The sequence below is a fragment of the Misgurnus anguillicaudatus genome, chromosome 19 (genome assembly GCF_027580225.2).
Source record: "Misgurnus anguillicaudatus chromosome 19, ASM2758022v2, whole genome shotgun sequence".
Classification (NCBI taxonomy): Eukaryota; Metazoa; Chordata; class Actinopteri; order Cypriniformes; family Cobitidae; genus Misgurnus; species Misgurnus anguillicaudatus.
Genome location: NC_073355.2, coordinates 38,807,852 through 38,828,034, shown reverse-complemented (window position 1 = coordinate 38,828,034; position 20,183 = coordinate 38,807,852). Strand labels below are relative to the sequence as shown.

The following is a 20,183-nucleotide window of genomic DNA, read 5'->3' as shown; positions in this document are numbered from 1 at the left end:
TTGAGAGAAGTCTAGCGGTCACCTGCAGTTGAGGAGCCTTCCCGTTTAGAGTCCAATATCAACCCCAGAACCGAGACAAAACAGGGCTTCGTTGGTGGAGGTAGGCCCTTCCTTCTGTGTTGCAGAGGTCTTTCTCTCTCTGTTTCCTGTGATCACAAGAATGAATAAGTTATTGTGCTCTGTCTCTCGTTCCAGGTGTTGCTGATGTACTGCGTAGGACTCGCCGGCGTGATAGGTAAGTATACTCTTGGTTTGGGTTTGCAGGCTCTTAGTTTGCTGACATGCTACGTGGGGCTCACAGACGTAATAGGTAAGTATAACTCTTGGTTTGGGTTTACAGGCTCTTAGTTTGCTGACGTGCTACGTGGGACTCACAGGCTTGATAGGTAGATATAACTCTTGGTTTTGGATATATATAGGCTTTACTGCAATTTTAAATGTTAAATGTTGTTGCTCCTCTTAAACTGAAAAAAACACAAGCATAACTCTAAGCCATGGTTAAACGACACCACTCGTTTACTTAGACAGACCTGTAGAAGGGCTGAACGTAAGTGGAATAAGGATAGACTACAAGTTTCTTATGACATCTTAAAGGATTCTCTATCTGCATTTCAACGAGCTGCTAAAGCTGCTAAGCGCACTTATTTCACAGAGCTAATTTTGCGTAACACTGGTAAGCCTAAAGCTCTATTTTCAATAATTGACTCTGCTCTCAATCCCACTGTTAATCATTTTTCTGTGACATCTGTTTCTCTTTGTGAGGATTTTGCTAATTATTTTAACAACAAAATCTATCAGATAAAATCTCTCTTACCTTCTTCAGCCTACTCACCACTAGATGTTCCCCTCTGCTATTCTACATGGTCTGTCTTTGAGCCTATTACTCTGGATTCTCTAGAATCAATTGTTGCTGGTTTAAAACCTACTAGCTGTCCTCAGGATGTGATCCCCACTAGCTTTCTTAGGCAAGTTTTTTCAACTATCGGCCCAGATTTGTTGACTGTCATTAACAAATGTCTTTCCACTGGGGTTGTACCTGACAGCCTCAAACATGCCTCTGTTTCGCCTCTTCTGAAAAAATCTAATCTGAATCCTTCAATTTTGAGTAATTTTCGCCCAATTTCTAATTTACCTTTTATTTCAAAAATTTTAGAAAAAGTGGTTTTGAACCAACTTTTGCCTTTTTTAAATGCTAACAATATACATGAGAAATTTCAATCTGGTTTTAAAGCTCACCACAGCACAGAATCAGCTCTCTTAAGAGTTATGAACGACATTTTGCTCTCCACTGACACTGGGCAGTCTGTAGCTTTGGTCTTACTAGACCTCAGCTCAGCATTTGACCTGGTGGATCATAACATTTTATTAACGCGTCTTGAAGCATGTGTGGGTTTTCGGGGTATGGTCCTCCAGTGGTTTCGCTCTTATTTATCTAATAGGAGTTACTCGGTCTCCCTTGGGCACCATTCTTCTTCTGTTAAAAAGTTAAGCTCTGGTGTCCCACAGGGATCTATTCTCGGCCCGGTACTGTTCAATCTCTATATGTTACCTTTGGGTTCTATTCTATCTAGACATGGAGTATCTTTTCATTTATATGCTGATGATACACAAATCTATTTGCCTATAAAGCGTGATGACAAACTTGCTTTTAAGTCTATACTAGAGTGTTTAGATGAACTGAAACTTTGGCTCACTAGTAATTTCTTACGTTTTAATGAGAGCAAGACTGAAATTATTTAGTTTGGTTCAAATGATCACAACTCTCCTGATGTTGAACTTGACACTCTGTTACCTCAAAAAGCCAGTTGTGTGAGAAATCTGGGTTTTTTGCTTGATAACAGCCTTAAGCTTGATAAGCAGATAGGTGCTGTGGTAAAGTCTTGTTTCTATCATCTGCGCCTCATAGCAAAAGTTAAACCCTTTCTGACTGATAAGAACCTTGAAACTGTTATGCATGCATTTATATCGTCCCGTCTTGATTATTGCAACTCTCTGTACATTGGTGCCTCTCAGTCTTGCATTTCACGATTACAGCTTGTTCAAAATGCTGCCGCCCGGCTCCTAAAAGGAAAGCGTAAAAGCGAACACATCACACCAGTTTTAATTTCGCTTCATTGGTTACCTGTCAAGTACAGGATTGATTTTAAAGTTTTGCTTTTTGTTTATAAGTCTTTGAGGAACCAGGCACCACAGTACTTATCAGAACTTCTGCACCGGCCATCTCAGTCTAGAGCTCTTAGATCTGGACATTCTGATTTATTGTTTGTCCCTAGAACTAGGCTTAAAAACAGGGGTGACCGCGCTTTCGCGGTCATTGGTCCGAAGTTATGGAACAGTCTCCCGGCCCACATAAAAGCTGCTCAAACACTCTCTATTTTTAAATCTGCCCTGAAAACTTACTTTTTCTCGTTGGCATTTAATGTCATTTGATACTAGCTGTTGTGTTTTACCTTATTTTTCATTTTAAATTGTTTTATTCTAATTTTGTTCTCGTCTCTGTAAAGCACTTTGGTCAATTTTAAATTGTTTTTAAATGTGCTATACAAATAAACTTGTATTGTATTGTATTGTATTTGCTCGCACTAAACGTATTCTTCAAGCAGTATTTGGAATGAGGGAAAACTGTACGTCACCTGACCGGGGTAACAGAATGGTTGGCTGGATGCTGGCTCACTCTCCACCCTGTCCTGGGGTATGAGGAGTACCTGTTTCAAAGGTAGGTGACAAGTTTTTCCTCCAAGACACAACAACGCCAGTTAGGTAGGGGGTTCCTTTGCTTTTTACAGATCAATGCCTTTATTGCTGCAATGTTTCAATCACTGTACTCACTTTTTCTTTGCGGTGAGATACACACAAGCCAGGGGGAATAATGATGTAGACCCACATTGGTACCACCGTTTCTGCACTCCACGAGCCCGCACACACGGTACTTCAGCCGGACCTGGGGTAAGTATGAATGGTGGGAGACACAGCACTACACTGCAACACTCCAGTGCACACACGTCGAATTAGCACACTCACCCACAGCAGCACACACTCTTTCGTGAAATATAAGGCCAATACTCTCACACTCGATCCAGCTTGGTGCCGGGGGGAAGCTGTTGGAGCGCCGTCACAGCGAGTGGGATGAAGTTCATCAGCCCCCTTACAGCGCTCTGTGCACCTCGTCCTTCCTTGGCACACCCACCGACTCCGATCTTCTACGGTGGGGCCACTATAGACAAAAGATCCTTCCACACAACAGTGAGTTTCTAATTTAACAACTCATCCAAAAGTAAATGTCACAGGTAGGGGTGGGCCCAGGTGTAAATAAGGTCACGCCCCTTTCTCCACCTCGAGGAGATTCCCAAAGCCACCCCAATGACCAGACACACAAGGTAAGCATAAACTTAAAATATCCTTTATTAAATTACTTAAAAATATTAAATAGGGAAGGGGAAGCGGGGGACTTAAAACAATTGCCACTCTAGGCTCTCCTCCAGCACCACTGTATCTTCCCACAGTCCATTCTCCTCATGTTCCTTCTTGTTTTCCACAGGCGGCCACTAGGACACAAATGACACTGTTACTTGGGCTTCGGGTATTGCTCACCAGCTCTGCTGCTTACAGCACTCTGGGTAGGTATCACGTTCACAGTTTGCTCTTCAATGATTCACTCTCGTTCTGTTCTCTCTCCACAGGTGGCCGCTAGAACACAAAGGCACTGTTGCTGAGACTTCGAATAATTCTCACCGGCTCTGCTGCTTACAGCTTTGTGGGTAGGTATCACGTTCACAGTTTGCTCTGCAATAATTCACTCTCGTTCTGTTCTCTCTCTACAGGTGGCCGCTGGAACACAAAGACACTGTTACTGAGACTTCGAATAATTCTCACCGGCTCTGCTGTTTACAGCTTTCGGGGTAGGTATGGTTCTCCTCCGTAGGTCAACAGAGGGGCGAAGGTCACACACCACCTCACCGGGTCGAGCGCTGCCCTATCTCCAATGCCCATAGGCCGATCAATTCCTAGACGGGGGCGCCCTTTTCGTAGAGACCACGGGGCGGCGGACCCTTTCGCCTCTGACTCTGCGACGAAAACAGACACAGGTAAGTTCACACCACGAATGTTTTCCAATGGTTTACTCACGGTCACGGACAGCTCTTAGTCTGCGTCCCTTCGCACTCCAAACAGCACACTACTTATAGTGACAGTGATTTCTGTAGTCGTTTGCCTCTCCGTCCTCTGCCCAGTGGAAGAAAATGGATGATGCGGGGCTTCATCTACAAGACACACAGCAACCCACAGCAGATACACAGCACCACTCCAACGTGAAAAGATTTATTACACAGTCTCACTCACCACACTATAAGTGTACCACCACAAGGGAAGCGCCCGGTGTCCTCCACTGCGCTTGGGCTACGATAAGGCGATGGGAAATACGACCACAATAAGTCTCGTTGCGGCGGCTATTTGAATGTGTACTTCTAACGGCTCGCCCACCACACTCTTAGAGGGGTAGGGCCGCCCTCCCTCTCCTGGAGGTTTCCAATGACTACACAAGTCAATTTTTGTCAGTTACTCCACACAAAAAGGGTATACTCACGGCGGATAGCCTTTATTTACGTTGTACCAGACGGTCAATTTTCTTCCTGCTTTACTCCTTCAGTATTGGTTAGAACCAAGTTCCTTCTTACCCATAGGACTTTCCTGTTTACTCCAGCAGGTCCACAATAAAGACTGCAACGAGAGAGAGAGAGAGAGAAACACAGACAGCCACCACGTCCAAAAATGAGCACAGCTCCGTTTTCCAGCACACACTACACGCAGGCTTGACAGCACAATGCTCTCTTCGGGGTGCTCCTTTTCTCCACTCACGTATCGCCTTTCTTTCACCCCAGGCAGCTCCTGTCTTCTTTCCGCGCGCTTCAAGCGCAGCCCGGATCAACAGAGCCTGCGGGCTCTTCAAAAGGTACGTAGTTACCTCTCCTGCCCTAAGCAGAGGAGCTCTCCCCGTGTCAATCCCCCTCTCGTGCCCGAACTCCCGAACTGTCATTTAACTGTGCTTTAAATACTCCTTTCTGTACTTCAGTTACCCAATTGCCTGGCGATCTCTTTAACTAGGCACAGCTGTGCCCAATCGGCTGATTACAGCCTTCGCGAAGCTGCCGGATGTCCGGTGTTCCCGTTCTTCGGTCTGGGCGGAAACATCCGGGCGGAACCAAAGTTTCCCGACTTTTGGTTCCGCCCAAAAGATCGTCACCTTGTGACATCCTCCCCCGCCAATCCGTTCTCGTCCCGAGAACGCGTTGTTTGGGGACTTATAGAGCGTTGATGGGAGCTTTCTTTAAAAAAAATGTGGTAGGCCATTGGGGGACCTTGGTCTCCACCCGAGGTACCCTGCCGACTACGCCAAATCTGTCACAGGTAGGGGTGGGCCCAGGTGTAAATAAGGTCACGCCCCTTTCTCCACCTCGAGGAGATTCCCAAAGCCACCCCAATGACCAGACACACAAGGTAAGCATAAACTTAAAATATCCTTTATTAAATTACTTAAAAATATTAAATAGGGAAGGGGAAGCGGGGGACTTAAAACAATTGCCACTCTAGGCTCTCCTCCAGCACCACTGTATCTTCCCACAGTCCATTCTCCTCATGTTCCTTCTCGTTTTCCACAGGCGGCCACTAGGACACAAATGACACTGTTACTTGGGCTTCGGGTATTGCTCACCAGCTCTGCTGCTTACAGCACTCTGGGTAGGTATCACGTTCACAGTTTGCTCTTCAATGATTCACTCTCGTTCTGTTCTCTCTCCACAGGTGGCCGCTAGAACACAAAGGCACTGTTGCTGAGACTTCGAATAATTCTCACCGGCTCTGCTGCTTACAGCTTTGTGGGTAGGTATCACGTTCACAGTTTGCTCTGCAATAATTCACTCTCGTTCTGTTCTCTCTCTACAGGTGGCCGCTGGAACACAAAGACACTGTTACTGAGACTTCGAATAATTCTCACCGGCTCTGCTGTTTACAGCTTTCGGGGTAGGTATGGTTCTCCTCCGTAGGTCAACAGAGGGGCGAAGGTCACACACCACCTCACCGGGTCGAGCGCTGCCCTATCTCCAATGCCCATAGGCCGATCAATTCCTAGACGGGGGCGCCCTTTTCGTAGAGACCACGGGGCGGCGGACCCTTTCGCCTCTGACTCTGCGACGAAAACAGACACAGGTAAGTTCACACCACGAATGTTTTCCAATGGTTTACTCACGGTCACGGACAGCTCTTAGTCTGCGTCCCTTCGCACTCCAAACAGCACACTACTTATAGTGACAGTGATTTCTGTAGTCGTTTGCCTCTCCGTCCTCTGCCCAGTGGAAGAAAATGGATGATGCGGGGCTTCATCTACAAGACACACAGCAACCCACAGCAGATACACAGCACCACTCCAACGTGAAAAGATTTATTACACAGTCTCACTCACCACACTATAAGTGTACCACCACAAGGGAAGCGCCCGGTGTCCTCCACTGCGCTTGGGCTACGATAAGGCGATGGGAAATACGACCACAATAAGTCTCGTTGCGGCGGCTATTTGAATGTGTACTTCTAACGGCTCGCCCACCACACTCTTAGAGGGGTAGGGCCGCCCTCCCTCTCCTGGAGGTTTCCAATGACTACACAAGTCAATTTTTGTCAGTTACTCCACACAAAAAGGGTATACTCACGGCGGATAGCCTTTATTTACGTTGTACCAGACGGTCAATTTTCTTCCTGCTTTACTCCTTCAGTATTGGTTAGAACCAAGTTCCTTCTTACCCATAGGACTTTCCTGTTTACTCCAGCAGGTCCACAATAAAGACTGCAACGAGAGAGAGAGAGAGAGAAACACAGACAGCCACCACGTCCAAAAATGAGCACAGCTCCGTTTTCCAGCACACACTACACGCAGGCTTGACAGCACAATGCTCTCTTCGGGGTGCTCCTTTTCTCCACTCACGTATCGCCTTTCTTTCACCCCAGGCAGCTCCTGTCTTCTTTCCGCGCGCTTCAAGCGCAGCCCGGATCAACAGAGCCTGCGGGCTCTTCAAAAGGTACGTAGTTACCTCTCCTGCCCTAAGCAGAGGAGCTCTCCCCGTGTCAATCCCCCTCTCGTGCCCGAACTCCCGAACTGTCATTTAACTGTGCTTTAAATACTCCTTTCTGTACTTCAGTTACCCAATTGCCTGGCGATCTCTTTAACTAGGCACAGCTGTGCCCAATCGGCTGATTACAGCCTTCGCGAAGCTGCCGGATGTCCGGTGTTCCCGTTCTTCGGTCTGGGCGGAAACATCCGGGCGGAACCAAAGTTTCCCGACTTTTGGTTCCGCCCAAAAGATCGTCACCTTGTGACATAAACAATGAATGTACTCACAATCTCTGTTTTGGTCTCTTTTCCCCACAGCTCCCGGGTCCTTCCTTCCGCCGTGCAGCTCTTCGGTCGTCACAATCTTCAAAGCGATTCCCGGTTCAACGGCGCCTTTAGTCTCTTCAAAAGGAGTGTGTGTCTTGGTCTGCCCTTGGAGGAACGGAGCTCGCCCCGAAATCAACCGCCTCCTTGTGTTTCTAAAAGATCTATTTATATGTCCCATCTTCATCACCTCTTCCAATCACGAGTTGCCACATTAATTTCCCGCACCTGTTGCTCGTAAGCCGTGATTTGGGTTGTCATAGGAGACAGGAGACTGGGTGGTTCAGTGCAAAAAAGGAGGCGTGTTCCGGCGCAAACCATCCCTGATGCTATTTTGCAGTTTCAAAAAACAATTGCGCCACTGACCAAAAAAAAGTGAGTCTAAAGTGAGTGACGCGTTGCGTGTGGTTCATTATGCTATTTTAAGGGTGCATGCTTGACCTTAAGGTATAGCGTGCACAACGCGCACACACTTTGCTTATCTAATCTACACAGATGCAACAGTTATTTTTGCAAATCATAAATTATTACAATAAAAATATTAACACATGAGATAAGGGAAATCACAGTGGTGAGCATTGTGGTGATAGTTTTTATTTATTTTGTGTGGCTGCGTTAAAAAATTATCATGCAAATAACGTTTAAAATATTTTCATAAGTTTGTTGTGTGGCTGTATTACGTTTATTTTATCTAAATAATAATTAAAGGAACAGGATGTAAAAAATGTATATCATAAATCATAAAATGGCCCTGATATGTCACTAGACATTAAGAAATCATTTTCATTTCAAATACTTATATCACTCACAACAGTGGTCTGGCCAGGATATTGTCATTTAAAAAGTGGAGTTGCAGCCCTCAACTGATGTTTATGTTGTCATTTTGTGAATTGGCCACCAGTTGTATGATTGCAGTACCAGTTTTAGCCCCAAGTTTTGTGATTGCAGTACCAGTTTTGGCCACAATCCTACATACTGTTCCTTTAAAATGTTTTCATAAGAAACCTTAATGTATGTGAACTTGATTTGTAAGTATACTTTGGGGTTCGACTGCCTGCGTTTCTTGGGTCCGATTTCAAAGCCCCTAAACCCTTTAACACTTTCAGCGGTGAGCGTGGACGCAGCGATGTCCTCTGCTGGCGTCAGGTCATGTGTAGAGATCCACCTCTCGTTACACGGCGTGCCCGATTTATGCTGGCAAGCTTGGGATTCCCCCATCTCCTGACATCATTGTCCTGGGGATGCCAGCTGATGAGACAATTGTGGCTATTTCCTCTTACGCCTGTTTAACTGATGCTGATTTGGGCGGGTTTCTCCCATCCCCATACAAAACAACTTCTCTGTCTTTGACTGCTCTTACAAGAACGTCGGTCTCCTCGGTTGTGAACCGCTCCTGGCGTGCGCCTGATAAATCCATCATAATAATAGCAACCCGCCATGGAACTTGCGCCCTCGCGTTTAAAGGGAATGTTGATTGACGTTCTGATTGGTTTATTTGACGGTACGCCCAAACCACACCTATGAATAATGAACCTACTTCAGACCAACCCCTTATTGATTTGCGCCTGGCGCAAGAGTTATTTCTCCCGCTGGGAAAATAGCAACAGCGCCCAAGATCCGCCCAAAAAGTGTCACGACCTGGTCTCTCCATTTCTTGTCTTATCCGAGTTTGAGGGATTAGGTTGTGACAGTACGTGTCTGCCCTGAGAGAGTTGTGTGACATGCCCTTCCGCGGTCCACGTTTCTCTCAGGGTTCGTGAATTGTTTCCCGCTCCCTTATGTTTGATTAGATTCAGGTCTTTGTTGTTTAGAATTCCCTATTTAATATCCTTCTGTCCTGTCCTCCGTGCGTTGGTATTATTCTCTGTTCCCTTTCCAGATCCCTGTGTTTACTCTCTGTTCCTGGTCTTTTGTGTAAGTTGATGTAGTTAGTGTTTCCAAGTGTTTTTGTTAGTTAGTTTAGTTCGTGTGTTCTGTTATTGTAATATTTTACCCCCTCGTGGGTGTTTTGGTTTCGTATGTTCATGTTTATTAAAGTATTCTTTATTTAAGTCTGCGTTTGGGTTGTCCTGTCTTCCCCGTGTACCGTGTCGTGACAAAAAGTCACTTGCGCTTTGCGCTTTACACTTGCGTTTCAGATCGTTATAATAGGGCCCTTTAACTTTGAAAGACCTTTATTTGCATTTTTGTAAACAAAAAAAAAAAACGTTTAGAAAAAAACTACAAAAAACTTTCCCATTACAGAGTTTGGTGCACCTACTGTACATGCAGAAATGTATTCATCATGTCAGATTATTACAGGGTGGTCACTTTTTTAATATACGGTAAAAAAATCATATTTTAGGTGACAAAATTCTCAAATTAGCTGAATTAATAATGTTAATACATATTTCTTAAAATGAATACTCAACTCCTAAATAATAAATCAAATGTATGTACAGTACTCTGCGACAGGTGGACCCGTCAATAAAACAATGAGACAACATTTTAATTAAAACATTTTATAAAAACGTTATGTGTGTGTTCGTCAGATCGCTCCTCTATTGCACACGAAAACATTGTCATGTTTTAAGTCTGCATTTGTTTAATTTAATCGCTGCTAACAATAACCTTGACTAGTCGAAACTGAAACTAGCAAGCTGTACTATTTTGAGTCGGAGGTATGCACAAGGTTCAGTGCATGCAGCCCAATGTGAAGTATTGCATTTCTAAAAATATCTGCAAATGTTTAGGGGACAAGGCACACTCATTACAGTGTGCTGCTTAATGGAATATGGTGCAAAGAGGCCATTTAAGTAGGAAAAAGTGACCCTTAAAAAAAGGTTGTGAACCCACACAAACCCAGAGCAGCAGTACCCACAGCACCACAGCACAATTGAGGTTAAGTTGCTTGTCTCAGAGCTTGCTGTGAGACTCGAACCAGAACTCTTGTGTTACAAGCCCAACTCTCTAATCACTAGGATATGAGTGCCCCCCTTACATTTATCTACTGTTATTGCAGTGCAGCTTATATAATAAATATGATGGATGATCTTTTGCGGATTATCGATGCAATATTTTAAGAAAAATAAATGGGCGTGCCGCGTGGATGCTGTGAGAAGAACGGCGAGGAGTGGGTGGAGCAAATGATATAAGCTAGTGTAAGATTTACTAAGAATAGCAGTATTACAGAAATAATTAAACTGAATATAATATTTAATTTACATAAAGGTCAAGTAAAACTGTTGTAGTTGAAATAGTAGCGTATTTGAAGATAATAAAAAGTCCTCGGGACAAGGTACCTCAGAACAAGGTCAAAGCCAACCTGCCTCCCGTAGCTTTCCTGAGCAAATTCAGTTGAGGGTGAGTCTAGCCCCGATAGCATTGCAGGGAAAATCATCCAAAATATTTACAGAGTGTGCGTAATGGCCCAGTCACGTTTACTTTACTATACAGAACCTTATCCATGTGCGATTATCCTGAGCCCCAGCTGACCTGACTGCACATTGGACTCTCGCGATTCACGAAACTTACTAAGCAATGGCAACAAACGCTTGCTTGAGGGTAAGTAAATCATGGGGTAATTTTGATATTTGGCTGGAATATCCCTTTTAGCTTTCTTCACTGTAATTGAACCTCTCTCCTTGAAGCTCTTGATGATTCTGTAAATGGTTCTTTCAGGTGCAATATTCTTGTAGCAATTTTCTTGCATGTGAGGCCATTTTGATGCAAATCAATGATGACTGCACAATAGTGATGCACAGGTTGGGCTTTTTCTAACCCGTGGGTACCGCTATGAAAAATGTTTCCTGCCCTGCAGCACTTTAAACATTATTACAACCCGCCCCGCGACGATTAAAATAGACATACTTTGCATTTGTAATGTAAATTTGTAGAGGTTTTATTTCAGCATAAAAGTGCTTGGAAACAGCCATTAGATTACATAGCCCTGTAAACGGGCAACAACAAAAGCTTATGAACTTTAGAAACAAGCATGGTTAAATTAATAACAACACTCTAAAACACTCTGGGTTATTTTTGACCCAAAGAACACATGCTGGGTTAAAAATTAGCCCATGCTGGGTTAATATCAAGTTATGTTTCGCAAGTTAGTTGCGAAAGTTATGTTACTACGTAGAACTACGAATTTTAACCTGATCAAAGAACCTAATAAAATATGAAAATATATGAAGAGTTTGGTTCCAAAACGCAATAAATCCATTTTGGCTAATTTCGGTAAAAATGTGTTTTCTATACCAAGAAAGTGACGAGATGAAAATGACTATTTTCTGTTACAAACTTTCAAATAGCATCTTTAGATTATAATAACATTAAAAATTCAAATCCATAATTAGACTTTTTAAAGATTTATTATAAAAACTGATTATTTTTTCCACAAAATGCAATAAATTCATAACAGTTTTTTTGACAGTGATCAGTAAAATGTTTTGGTCCTGCTTGATTTTTGTTGACTTCGAGTAAAATAATGGAAAGTTTTTCATAAGATCCCCTGGGGTCAATGTGTTAGCATGACAGAAGCTTGATGCTGTCGGGAGAACAAGCAACAGCCGGCATTTTTCCTTCGCCCAAGTGCCTGAGTGGCTTATGTTTTTCCCAGCTACAGAAAACCACCACAAGTTTATCAATTCCATCAGAAGTATTATTTTGTTTTTGTTTGTTTGTTGAAAATACAAAGTAGATGAGGACAACTAGGATTCCATGTGTATTGAAAGCGCCGCCATTATTGTTTTATTTTGTGAAAGGTTAATTTTGTAAAATGTACAATTTTGGCATCTGCACACTCGGCACAATAATCTAAAATTATGTGAATGAACACCACAGGTTAAGCTTTGTCTCAGGTGGTTGTATTAGTAACGTTGGAATATAATAAATTAAAATATAATACCTGTAGTTGATTCCGACTGGATGTTTGAAATCAGCACTGTAAAGAACAAATAGAAACACTAATTACAGTTTTAACATGAAACTGATACATCAATTTATAGATCCTGTTGTTTCTGTATGTACAGCCTGATCTCACAAGAAATTGTACATATTTTATATTTTACAAGAAGGCTAATTCGTATGGAGCCATATCACACTCAATTAATGTAACTCATTTACCCACTTACATGTAAGTGCACATAACCAAATAGTTTATAAGTGGGGCATAACTTTTTTTATGCTGCTTTTTGTCAAAGCAATTTTTTCAGTAGCACTGTTTAAACTACAACAGCCATCTCAATAACTGTCAAACATTTAGACTGTTTACTAATAAAAGAAATAATTAGTTTTTTCAGGTTTTGCAAGAGCAATAAAATCAGGTACAGTGTATATGTTGTCAGCTCAATATACAATACAGTGCTGGCCTGTGAGCTATGCGTGAGAATGATGACTTGCATAATGTTTGGGCCTTTGTCCGCTTTATATTTCGGAGAAACAGATCTAGTTAACAGATTAACTGGTTTCAATGCGTTTCCTGTACCCAAGTCATCTAATGTCATTGTGGATAAGCAAGTAATTACTGAGTCGACATATCTGACAACAACTGGTGGAAAGGCGGTGTGGTAATCTGGAAATACAATGAATAAAGTTAATAACAGTCCGCCATAGAGTCTGTGGTCTCTTTTAACTCACCACTCTGCAGCTCATGCTGTATGAAACAGAAACACGCACGTCACCTTATACAGGTGCTGGTCATATAATTAGAATATCATCAAAAGTTGATTTATTTCACTAATACCATTCAAAAAGTGAAACGTGTATATTATATTCATTCATTCATTACACACAGACTGATATATTTTAAATGTTTATTTCTTTTAATTTGATTATTATAACTGACAACTAAGAAAAATCCCAAATTCAAGATCTCAGAAAATCAGAATATTGAGAAAAGGTTCAATACTGAAGACATCTGGTGCCAAACTCTTATCAGCTAATTAACTCAAAACACCTGCAAAGGTGTCTCTCAGTCTAGTTCTGTAGGCTACACAATCATGGAAGACTGCTGGCTTGACAGTTGTCCAAAAGACAACCAGTGACACCTTGGCACGGCACAAAAGGTCATTGCAAAAGAGGCTGGCTGTTCACAGAGCTCTATGTCTAAGCGCATTAATAGAGAGGCGAAGGGAAGGAAAAGATGTGGTAGGAAAAGTGTACAAGCAATAGGGATAACCGCACCCTGGAAAGGATTGTGAAACAAAACACATCAAAAATGTGGGGGAGATTCAAAAAAAGTGGACTGCAGCTAGAGTCAGTGCTTCAAGAACCACTACGCACAGACGTATGCAAGACATGGGTTTCAGCTGTCGCATTCCTTGTGTCAAGCCACTCTTGAACAATAGACAGCATCAGAAGCGTCTTCTGGACTGCTGCTGAGTGGCCCACCATGTTCTCTGATTAAAAAGTAAATTTTGCATTTCCTTTGGAAATCAGGGTTCCAGAGTCTGGAGGAAGAGAGGAGAGGCACACAATCCAAGTTCCTTAAAGTTTCCACAGTCAGTGATGGTTTGGGGTGCCATGTCATCGGCTGGTGTTGATCCACTGTGTTTTCTAAGGTCCAAGGTCAACACAGCTGTATACCAAAAAAGTTTTCGAGTAATTCATGCTTACTGCTGCTGACCAACTTTATAGAGATGCAGATTTCATTTTCCAACAGGACTTTCCAACCTGCACACAGTGCAAAAAGCTACCAGTACCTGGGTTATAGACCATGGTATCCCTGTTCTTAATTGGCCAGCAAACTCGCTTGAAGAGGAAGTTGCGATTTGCCCGACCCAACAATGCAGAAGAGCTGAAGGCCACTATCAAAGCAACCTGGGCTCTCATAACACCTGAGCAGTGCCACAGACAGACTGATTTACTCCGTGCCACGCCGCATTGCTGCAGTAATTCAGGCAAAAGGAGACCAAACTAAGTATTGACTGCTGTACATGCTCATACTTTTCAGTTGGCACAGATTTCTAAAAATCCTTTTATTGTATTGGTCTTAAGTAATATTCTAATTTTCTGAGATAATGAATTTGGGATTTTCCTTAGTTGTCAGTTATAATCATCAAAATTAAAAGAAATAAACATTTGAAATATATACATCTGTGTGTAATGAATGAATATAATATACTAGTTCACTTTTTAATAAAATTAATGGAAATAAATATATTTTTGATGATATTCTAATTATATAACCAGCACCTCTATAGTAATACAAACAGTTGCAGAGCTACGTGGTGGCCAGGGGGGGCAACTGTCACCAACGGTCAATGCTCGGCCCCCCTGCCGCCCCCCAACCTCACTGCCCCAATGGCTTAGCCTGGCCATGAACACTGTGATAAGTTATTAAAATACACATTTTCCAGCGCAAAAATTAAGTTATTATTTTTTATATTATTTCATAGACAAAGGCTATACAAGTAATACATTACAGTAATTTTAAATCTAATTCTGATTATGTTATTTAAAAATTAATTAAATTAAATCTTATGCATATTTTTATGACACATTTCCGGTACTCTCTTAAAAATGCGGGGTAATGAGCATAGGTTAATATAAACTGACAATCAATCACCCCAAATAAAAGACTGGCCCAAGCTGCCCCTCCCCCCCAGAAATAATGGTTACGCACCTGAATCCTGAATACAAATGGTAATTAATCTTCCAAAATAAGGTTTTATCACAATAAAACTATGGTTTATTTTCCTAAGGGACTTCCTATAAAGACTTTATCAGCAAGTTCACATGTATATCTTTTCTAGGGTGGCCATTTGTGCCAGTTCCGACGGACACGTCCCGAACAGGATTTCAGGTGCGTTCTCCAGAAGTCACGTTGCTCGACTGCATACGTCATTGAGGTTCTCACATTTCAGTTAAAATACATTAGAAAATTAAGATTTATTTATTTTAAGACATACAATCATTGTAGTTTCATTCTTACCTTAAAATGTAACAGTTGCTTTTCTGAAATTTAACCTGAAATATTAAACCTTGATGACGTACAATATGCGGTCGACCAACGCGACTTCTAGAGAACGCACCCAAAATCCTGTTCGGGAAGTGTCCGGCGGAACTGGCACAAATGACCACTCTAATCTTTTTACAAACCTCTTTAGTTCAGTAAAATAAGCCTCATCTCAGCTACAGACTCTTCAATGCTCTTGAACACAAAATCTCATGCTTTTGATTGTCCTGTTTCCAGATTTGACTATCACACCAGACAAAAGTTTCTGTTCAACTGTTCTGAGACATCAAACCAAAGTTGACATTATGAAGTCTGAAGTTCACATTTCAAATACAGGATTATCCATTACACACTTACTGACTGTAATATCTACAATGATAGCTGTACAAAACAAAATCACAAAACTGAACGCACGCACACACGCACACACAAAGATTTAAACTCTAGGAGCAACATGAAAAGATTTATTAAAAATACAGGAGCAGTAAATGACTTGATCCTGTAGACAATGTGACATTAATTGATGTGTAGTCAAATCCATAGAGAGAAGAAAATACTCACAGAGAACTAGAGGAAGAGAAATAAACTCCATACTGATCTACTGATGACTGACACTTAAACATTAAACACTCTGTGATAAAACCTCAAGACTTCCTCATTGACTGTTTTTTAACTCAGGGCTGGGGGTCCACTAGGGGGCCTCACAATCGTCTGAAAGTATTTATCAAAGATCTACTGTACACGCATTAAAATAAAAATATTATTTTATTTAATCATATTTTTATCAATATATTGTGATTGGTTAATTTTTAACAAACATTTATATTTCTAGTTATGTCAAGTTATGGAGTTCTTTATTGGGAGGGGCTTGAGAAAACTGAGATCAACGGCTCTACCACACCATCTACTACTTGATGTCACGGTAGGAAAATCCATTGTCTTCCTCCGTGTCATGTTTGTATGTGTGTGTTGTTCACTTACCCTGCCATGTGCTCGTTAGAGCGATCCCTTTCACCTGTGTGTTGATTGTCTCGCTCCAGCTGTTCATCATTACATCATCTCCATAAATACTCACCTGACTTTCTGTTCCCTGCCAGATTCTATTGTTTGCTCAGTCTCCGTGTTGCTTGGTTGTTCCCTGTGCTTTGGATTACGTGTTTCAGTTTGGATGTGTATTGTCGTCGTCGTCTTCGTGTGGATGTTCCGTGTCAGTCTGGATTTCACCACTGCTCACCACTCCACCAACGTCACACTCAAAACACCAACTTCCACCGTAGTCATCGTCACCATTGCCATCAACAACACCGGACTGGATTACTTCCGCATTGACATTGAAAACTCTCTCTTTGTTTATATTTAATAAACATTGTTCTATTTTACACCTGCGCTTGCTTCCGTCTCTTACAAGTCATTACACTTGAATGTTTTAGATATAATCTACAAATGAAGCCTCACAGACTTACATTTCTACAGAAATATTTCGTTGTTTAACTGGAGCAAAACATTTATCAACTGCACATAGTAATGGTGGACAGTGTTTGTAATAGAAAAATCTATAAGCAGCTGATGAACAAATGCTGTTTTTCACACATTGGCTAATATCACAGAACTGAAACTAAAACCACACTGAACTTTTTCTCCATCAGACGTCTAACACTGATGTGTGCTGCTATATATACGTCTGAATGACATTAATGAGAACAATAACTATCACAGTTTCACAGACAAGGCTTAACACCTGTTTGAGCTTCTCAGCTGAAAATAATTTGCAGTGACAGATCTTAAAATATGTACTATTGATTTGTCTTAATATACGCACCAGTAATGTCTTTTTTTAAGGCATGTTTGAATGCTTAAACATCTTGATAGCAGTAGGTTCCAGGGCGGATCCATCACAATATTGTGGAATCCTTTTCCTACTTAGCCCCTAAGCTCTGGAATGATTTGCCAAAAAACGTTCGGGAATCAGACACAGTTGATTAATTTAAGTCTAAACTAAAGACATTTCTATTTAACAAAGCATTCACATCATTTGTCTAGTAAATTTAGCATGTCCGGAACAAAGCTTTCACATAACTCGCCTGGGTAATATACTTATGCCTCAATAGCTAGCCTATCTGGAACTGAGCATATTATAAACCACTGTGGGACATTTGCATAACATAAACTATAATGTGTGTATATATATATATATATATATATATATATATATATATATATATATATATATATACATTATAGTTATCGTTATAATGTGAACGGCCCTTCAGTGCTTGTATGTAGTATGCGGATACTGTATGAACGATATAGTTATAAATATCCGGATAAGTTACGCCTGGCAATAAGGACGGATCTTTACTTAAAGCTATTGGGTCTATTTAATATGGTTCCACACCAATCAAGCTTATCTTCTCTTGATACCGACGAGATGAAGCTATTAGGCTACTGCTCCCCTCAACTCAAATCTACATGCGGCTAGGGGCAGGACAGATGTCATGTCAACAAGATGGCCGCGGTTAGCTACTTCCGGGGTTTGCGAATAAGCCCTATTAATACCAAATCTCAAGATGTAATACAAGCAGACTAGCCCACCCCTGTTTAAAGGGGACAATGACAACCTAGAAATAGGGCACACAGGTTCATTACCATGGAGGACAAAGAGATGTGGATAACTGCACAAAAATATCTTTTTTTGATATCACATGAAATGGATAAAAGGTTCAATAGCTTCAAATGTAAAATTTTGCTCTAAGGAGCTACAATGCGACACACATTTTCCAAACAGACACACCACAAAACAGACTTTAAGGCATACCTATCAACTCCCTTTTTCCCGGGAGTCTCCCGTATTTCACTCCTATCTCCCGCCCCCCTCCTGTTTTGTTATTTCTCCCGGGAAACTTCCATAATTTAAATGACCCTACCTCGTTATATGATTAATCACATCACTATATTATTCCAAGGTTGTCCAGTTGCCAGATCTTGTATGAAACGAATTTTACTCACACAATAGACACATCATACAATTTGAACCCATTTTTGACGGCAACCTGGCAACCTACAACTTGGTTGCGCTGTTGATATCTGTGCAGGTAGACGGGGGAAATTGAATTACTAGACTGCGCGTTTGCTGCTGGATTGTGGGTCAACGGCGCTGCCATATTAGTGGTGGCAATGTTTTCGTTAATATCATAACAACTGGAGGTAAATGTCACAGTGGCAACTGAAGGCAGTCTATTAATAGCTAGCAATAACGCTATTTAGCCATGAATGTTGATACTTAATGAGAATAACCAGTGTTTACATGTTTTTATTTTTTTATAAAATTGTAATGCGTCCGTCTTACTGTAGTTCGCTGGTTAGGGTTTCCTAAAGTGAAACCTAGGAGGCATTGGGAGGTTGCTGAAAATATAGAACGGTTTTCCTCAAATAAATCCTCTCATAATTAATCCTTATGTTCTTAATCGGTGATTTACATACTTATTATACATACTTGCTATATACTTATTATAATGATATAATTATAGTGCTGTAAAAACAAATGCATCACTTTTAGCATCAAAGCTGCTCAGGTGGTGCTACAGCGACAAAATATATATATAGCTGCAAATTTAACAGCTGGACGGAGGAGTTTAGATTCTTACTGACTGCAAATCAACATCGGCAACTCCCACGCTTTTTGCAAAGTATGTCGCACTGATTTGTATCGGACTAGGTGGGAAAAATGACATAACGCAGCACAATAAATCACAACGGGACAATCGGATTGTGGAGGCAAGAGCATAGACATTAAAGAAATAACTATACTTGCAAGTTGGCTGCTGGATCGTGGGTCAACGGCACCAACATATTAGTGGTGGCAACTTTTCCATTAATCTCATAACAACTGGAGGTAAAATGTATCCGTCCTGTGAAATTTGGAGGTGTACAAACCATCACACATCTCAAAACTAGTCGCGGGGAATTACCTTTCACAAGTAAGACTGCACAGTTGTTTCTGGTTGTGTTAGATCATTAAATCACAATCATTATAACATTATTTTGATAGAGAGTTGTCAACGAGGCAGACTATTAATAGCTAGAAATATCGCTTTTAGCTATGAATGTTGATACTTAATGAGAATTAACAATGTTTACATTTTTTGTTTTTATAAAATTGTAACAAGTTAGGCTATATTAATTATCACGCTGATAAGCAGTACTTCCGCTTTCAGCGATCTTTGTGCATGCCAGTTCTGCTGGTCCAGATTGAACAGAAAAGCTGTTGAGAAAGGTGCGTAAAGGAACGATAGTGTTGTAAAAATGTAGTAAAGTAAAAATACAGATAATTTGTTTAAAAATGTAAGTCAAAAGTATGCACTATAGATTCTACTTAAGTAAATTACAAATACATGGAAATTTTACTTAACCCATTTGTGCCCAAATTTTTTTGAATGGTTTCATGCATATAATTGTGTTAATAGTGTCCTCTGTAAACATGTTCTGCATTTATTTTCCCCATTTTTCTTTTTCTTTTTTTGAAAATCATATTTGAATGTGCGGCAACTATAGTTGCCGGTGGGCAAAAAGGTTGTATGCACCCCTTCAATGTCAAATTTGAATACATTTGGCATCTTACTCAAAATAACGACTTTCAACAGATCAACCTTTATTCATAAACACATTTATTATGTATAACAGTCAAAGAACATTCGATGCGAAACCCCCCCCCCCCCCAAAAAAAAGCATCTAGCTTATAATCTCTTGTTCAATTCAATTTTATTTATATAACGCTTTTCACAATTGTTAATTGTTGCAAAGCAGCTTTACATGAATAGATGTAGGGGA

General features: G+C 41.2%; 1 protein-coding gene and 1 long non-coding RNA gene across 2 annotated transcripts in view; both read right to left on the bottom strand.

The window, feature by feature from the left end:
• Positions 1–3,137, bottom strand: part of LOC141350839 (Fc receptor-like protein 5) — a 33,197-nt gene extending 30,060 nt beyond the window's left edge. Inside the window, exons 1-2 of the mRNA XM_073856667.1 lie at positions 3,072–3,137; positions 2,830–2,941 (exon numbers count right to left, since the gene is read on the bottom strand). Of these exons, the coding sequence (XP_073712768.1) occupies positions 2,830–2,941; positions 3,072–3,137 (178 nt within the window). The remainder of the gene's footprint in view (positions 1–2,829; positions 2,942–3,071) is intronic.
• Positions 3,138–3,384: 247 nt separating this feature from the next.
• Positions 3,385–7,363, bottom strand: LOC129433805 (uncharacterized). The gene is made up of 2 exons (XR_012359356.1): positions 3,874–7,363; positions 3,385–3,687 (listed from the first exon to the last, which is right to left on the bottom strand). It is a non-coding gene; the product is annotated as an uncharacterized lncRNA (long non-coding RNA).
• Between the last annotated feature and the right edge of the window lie 12,820 nt (positions 7,364–20,183).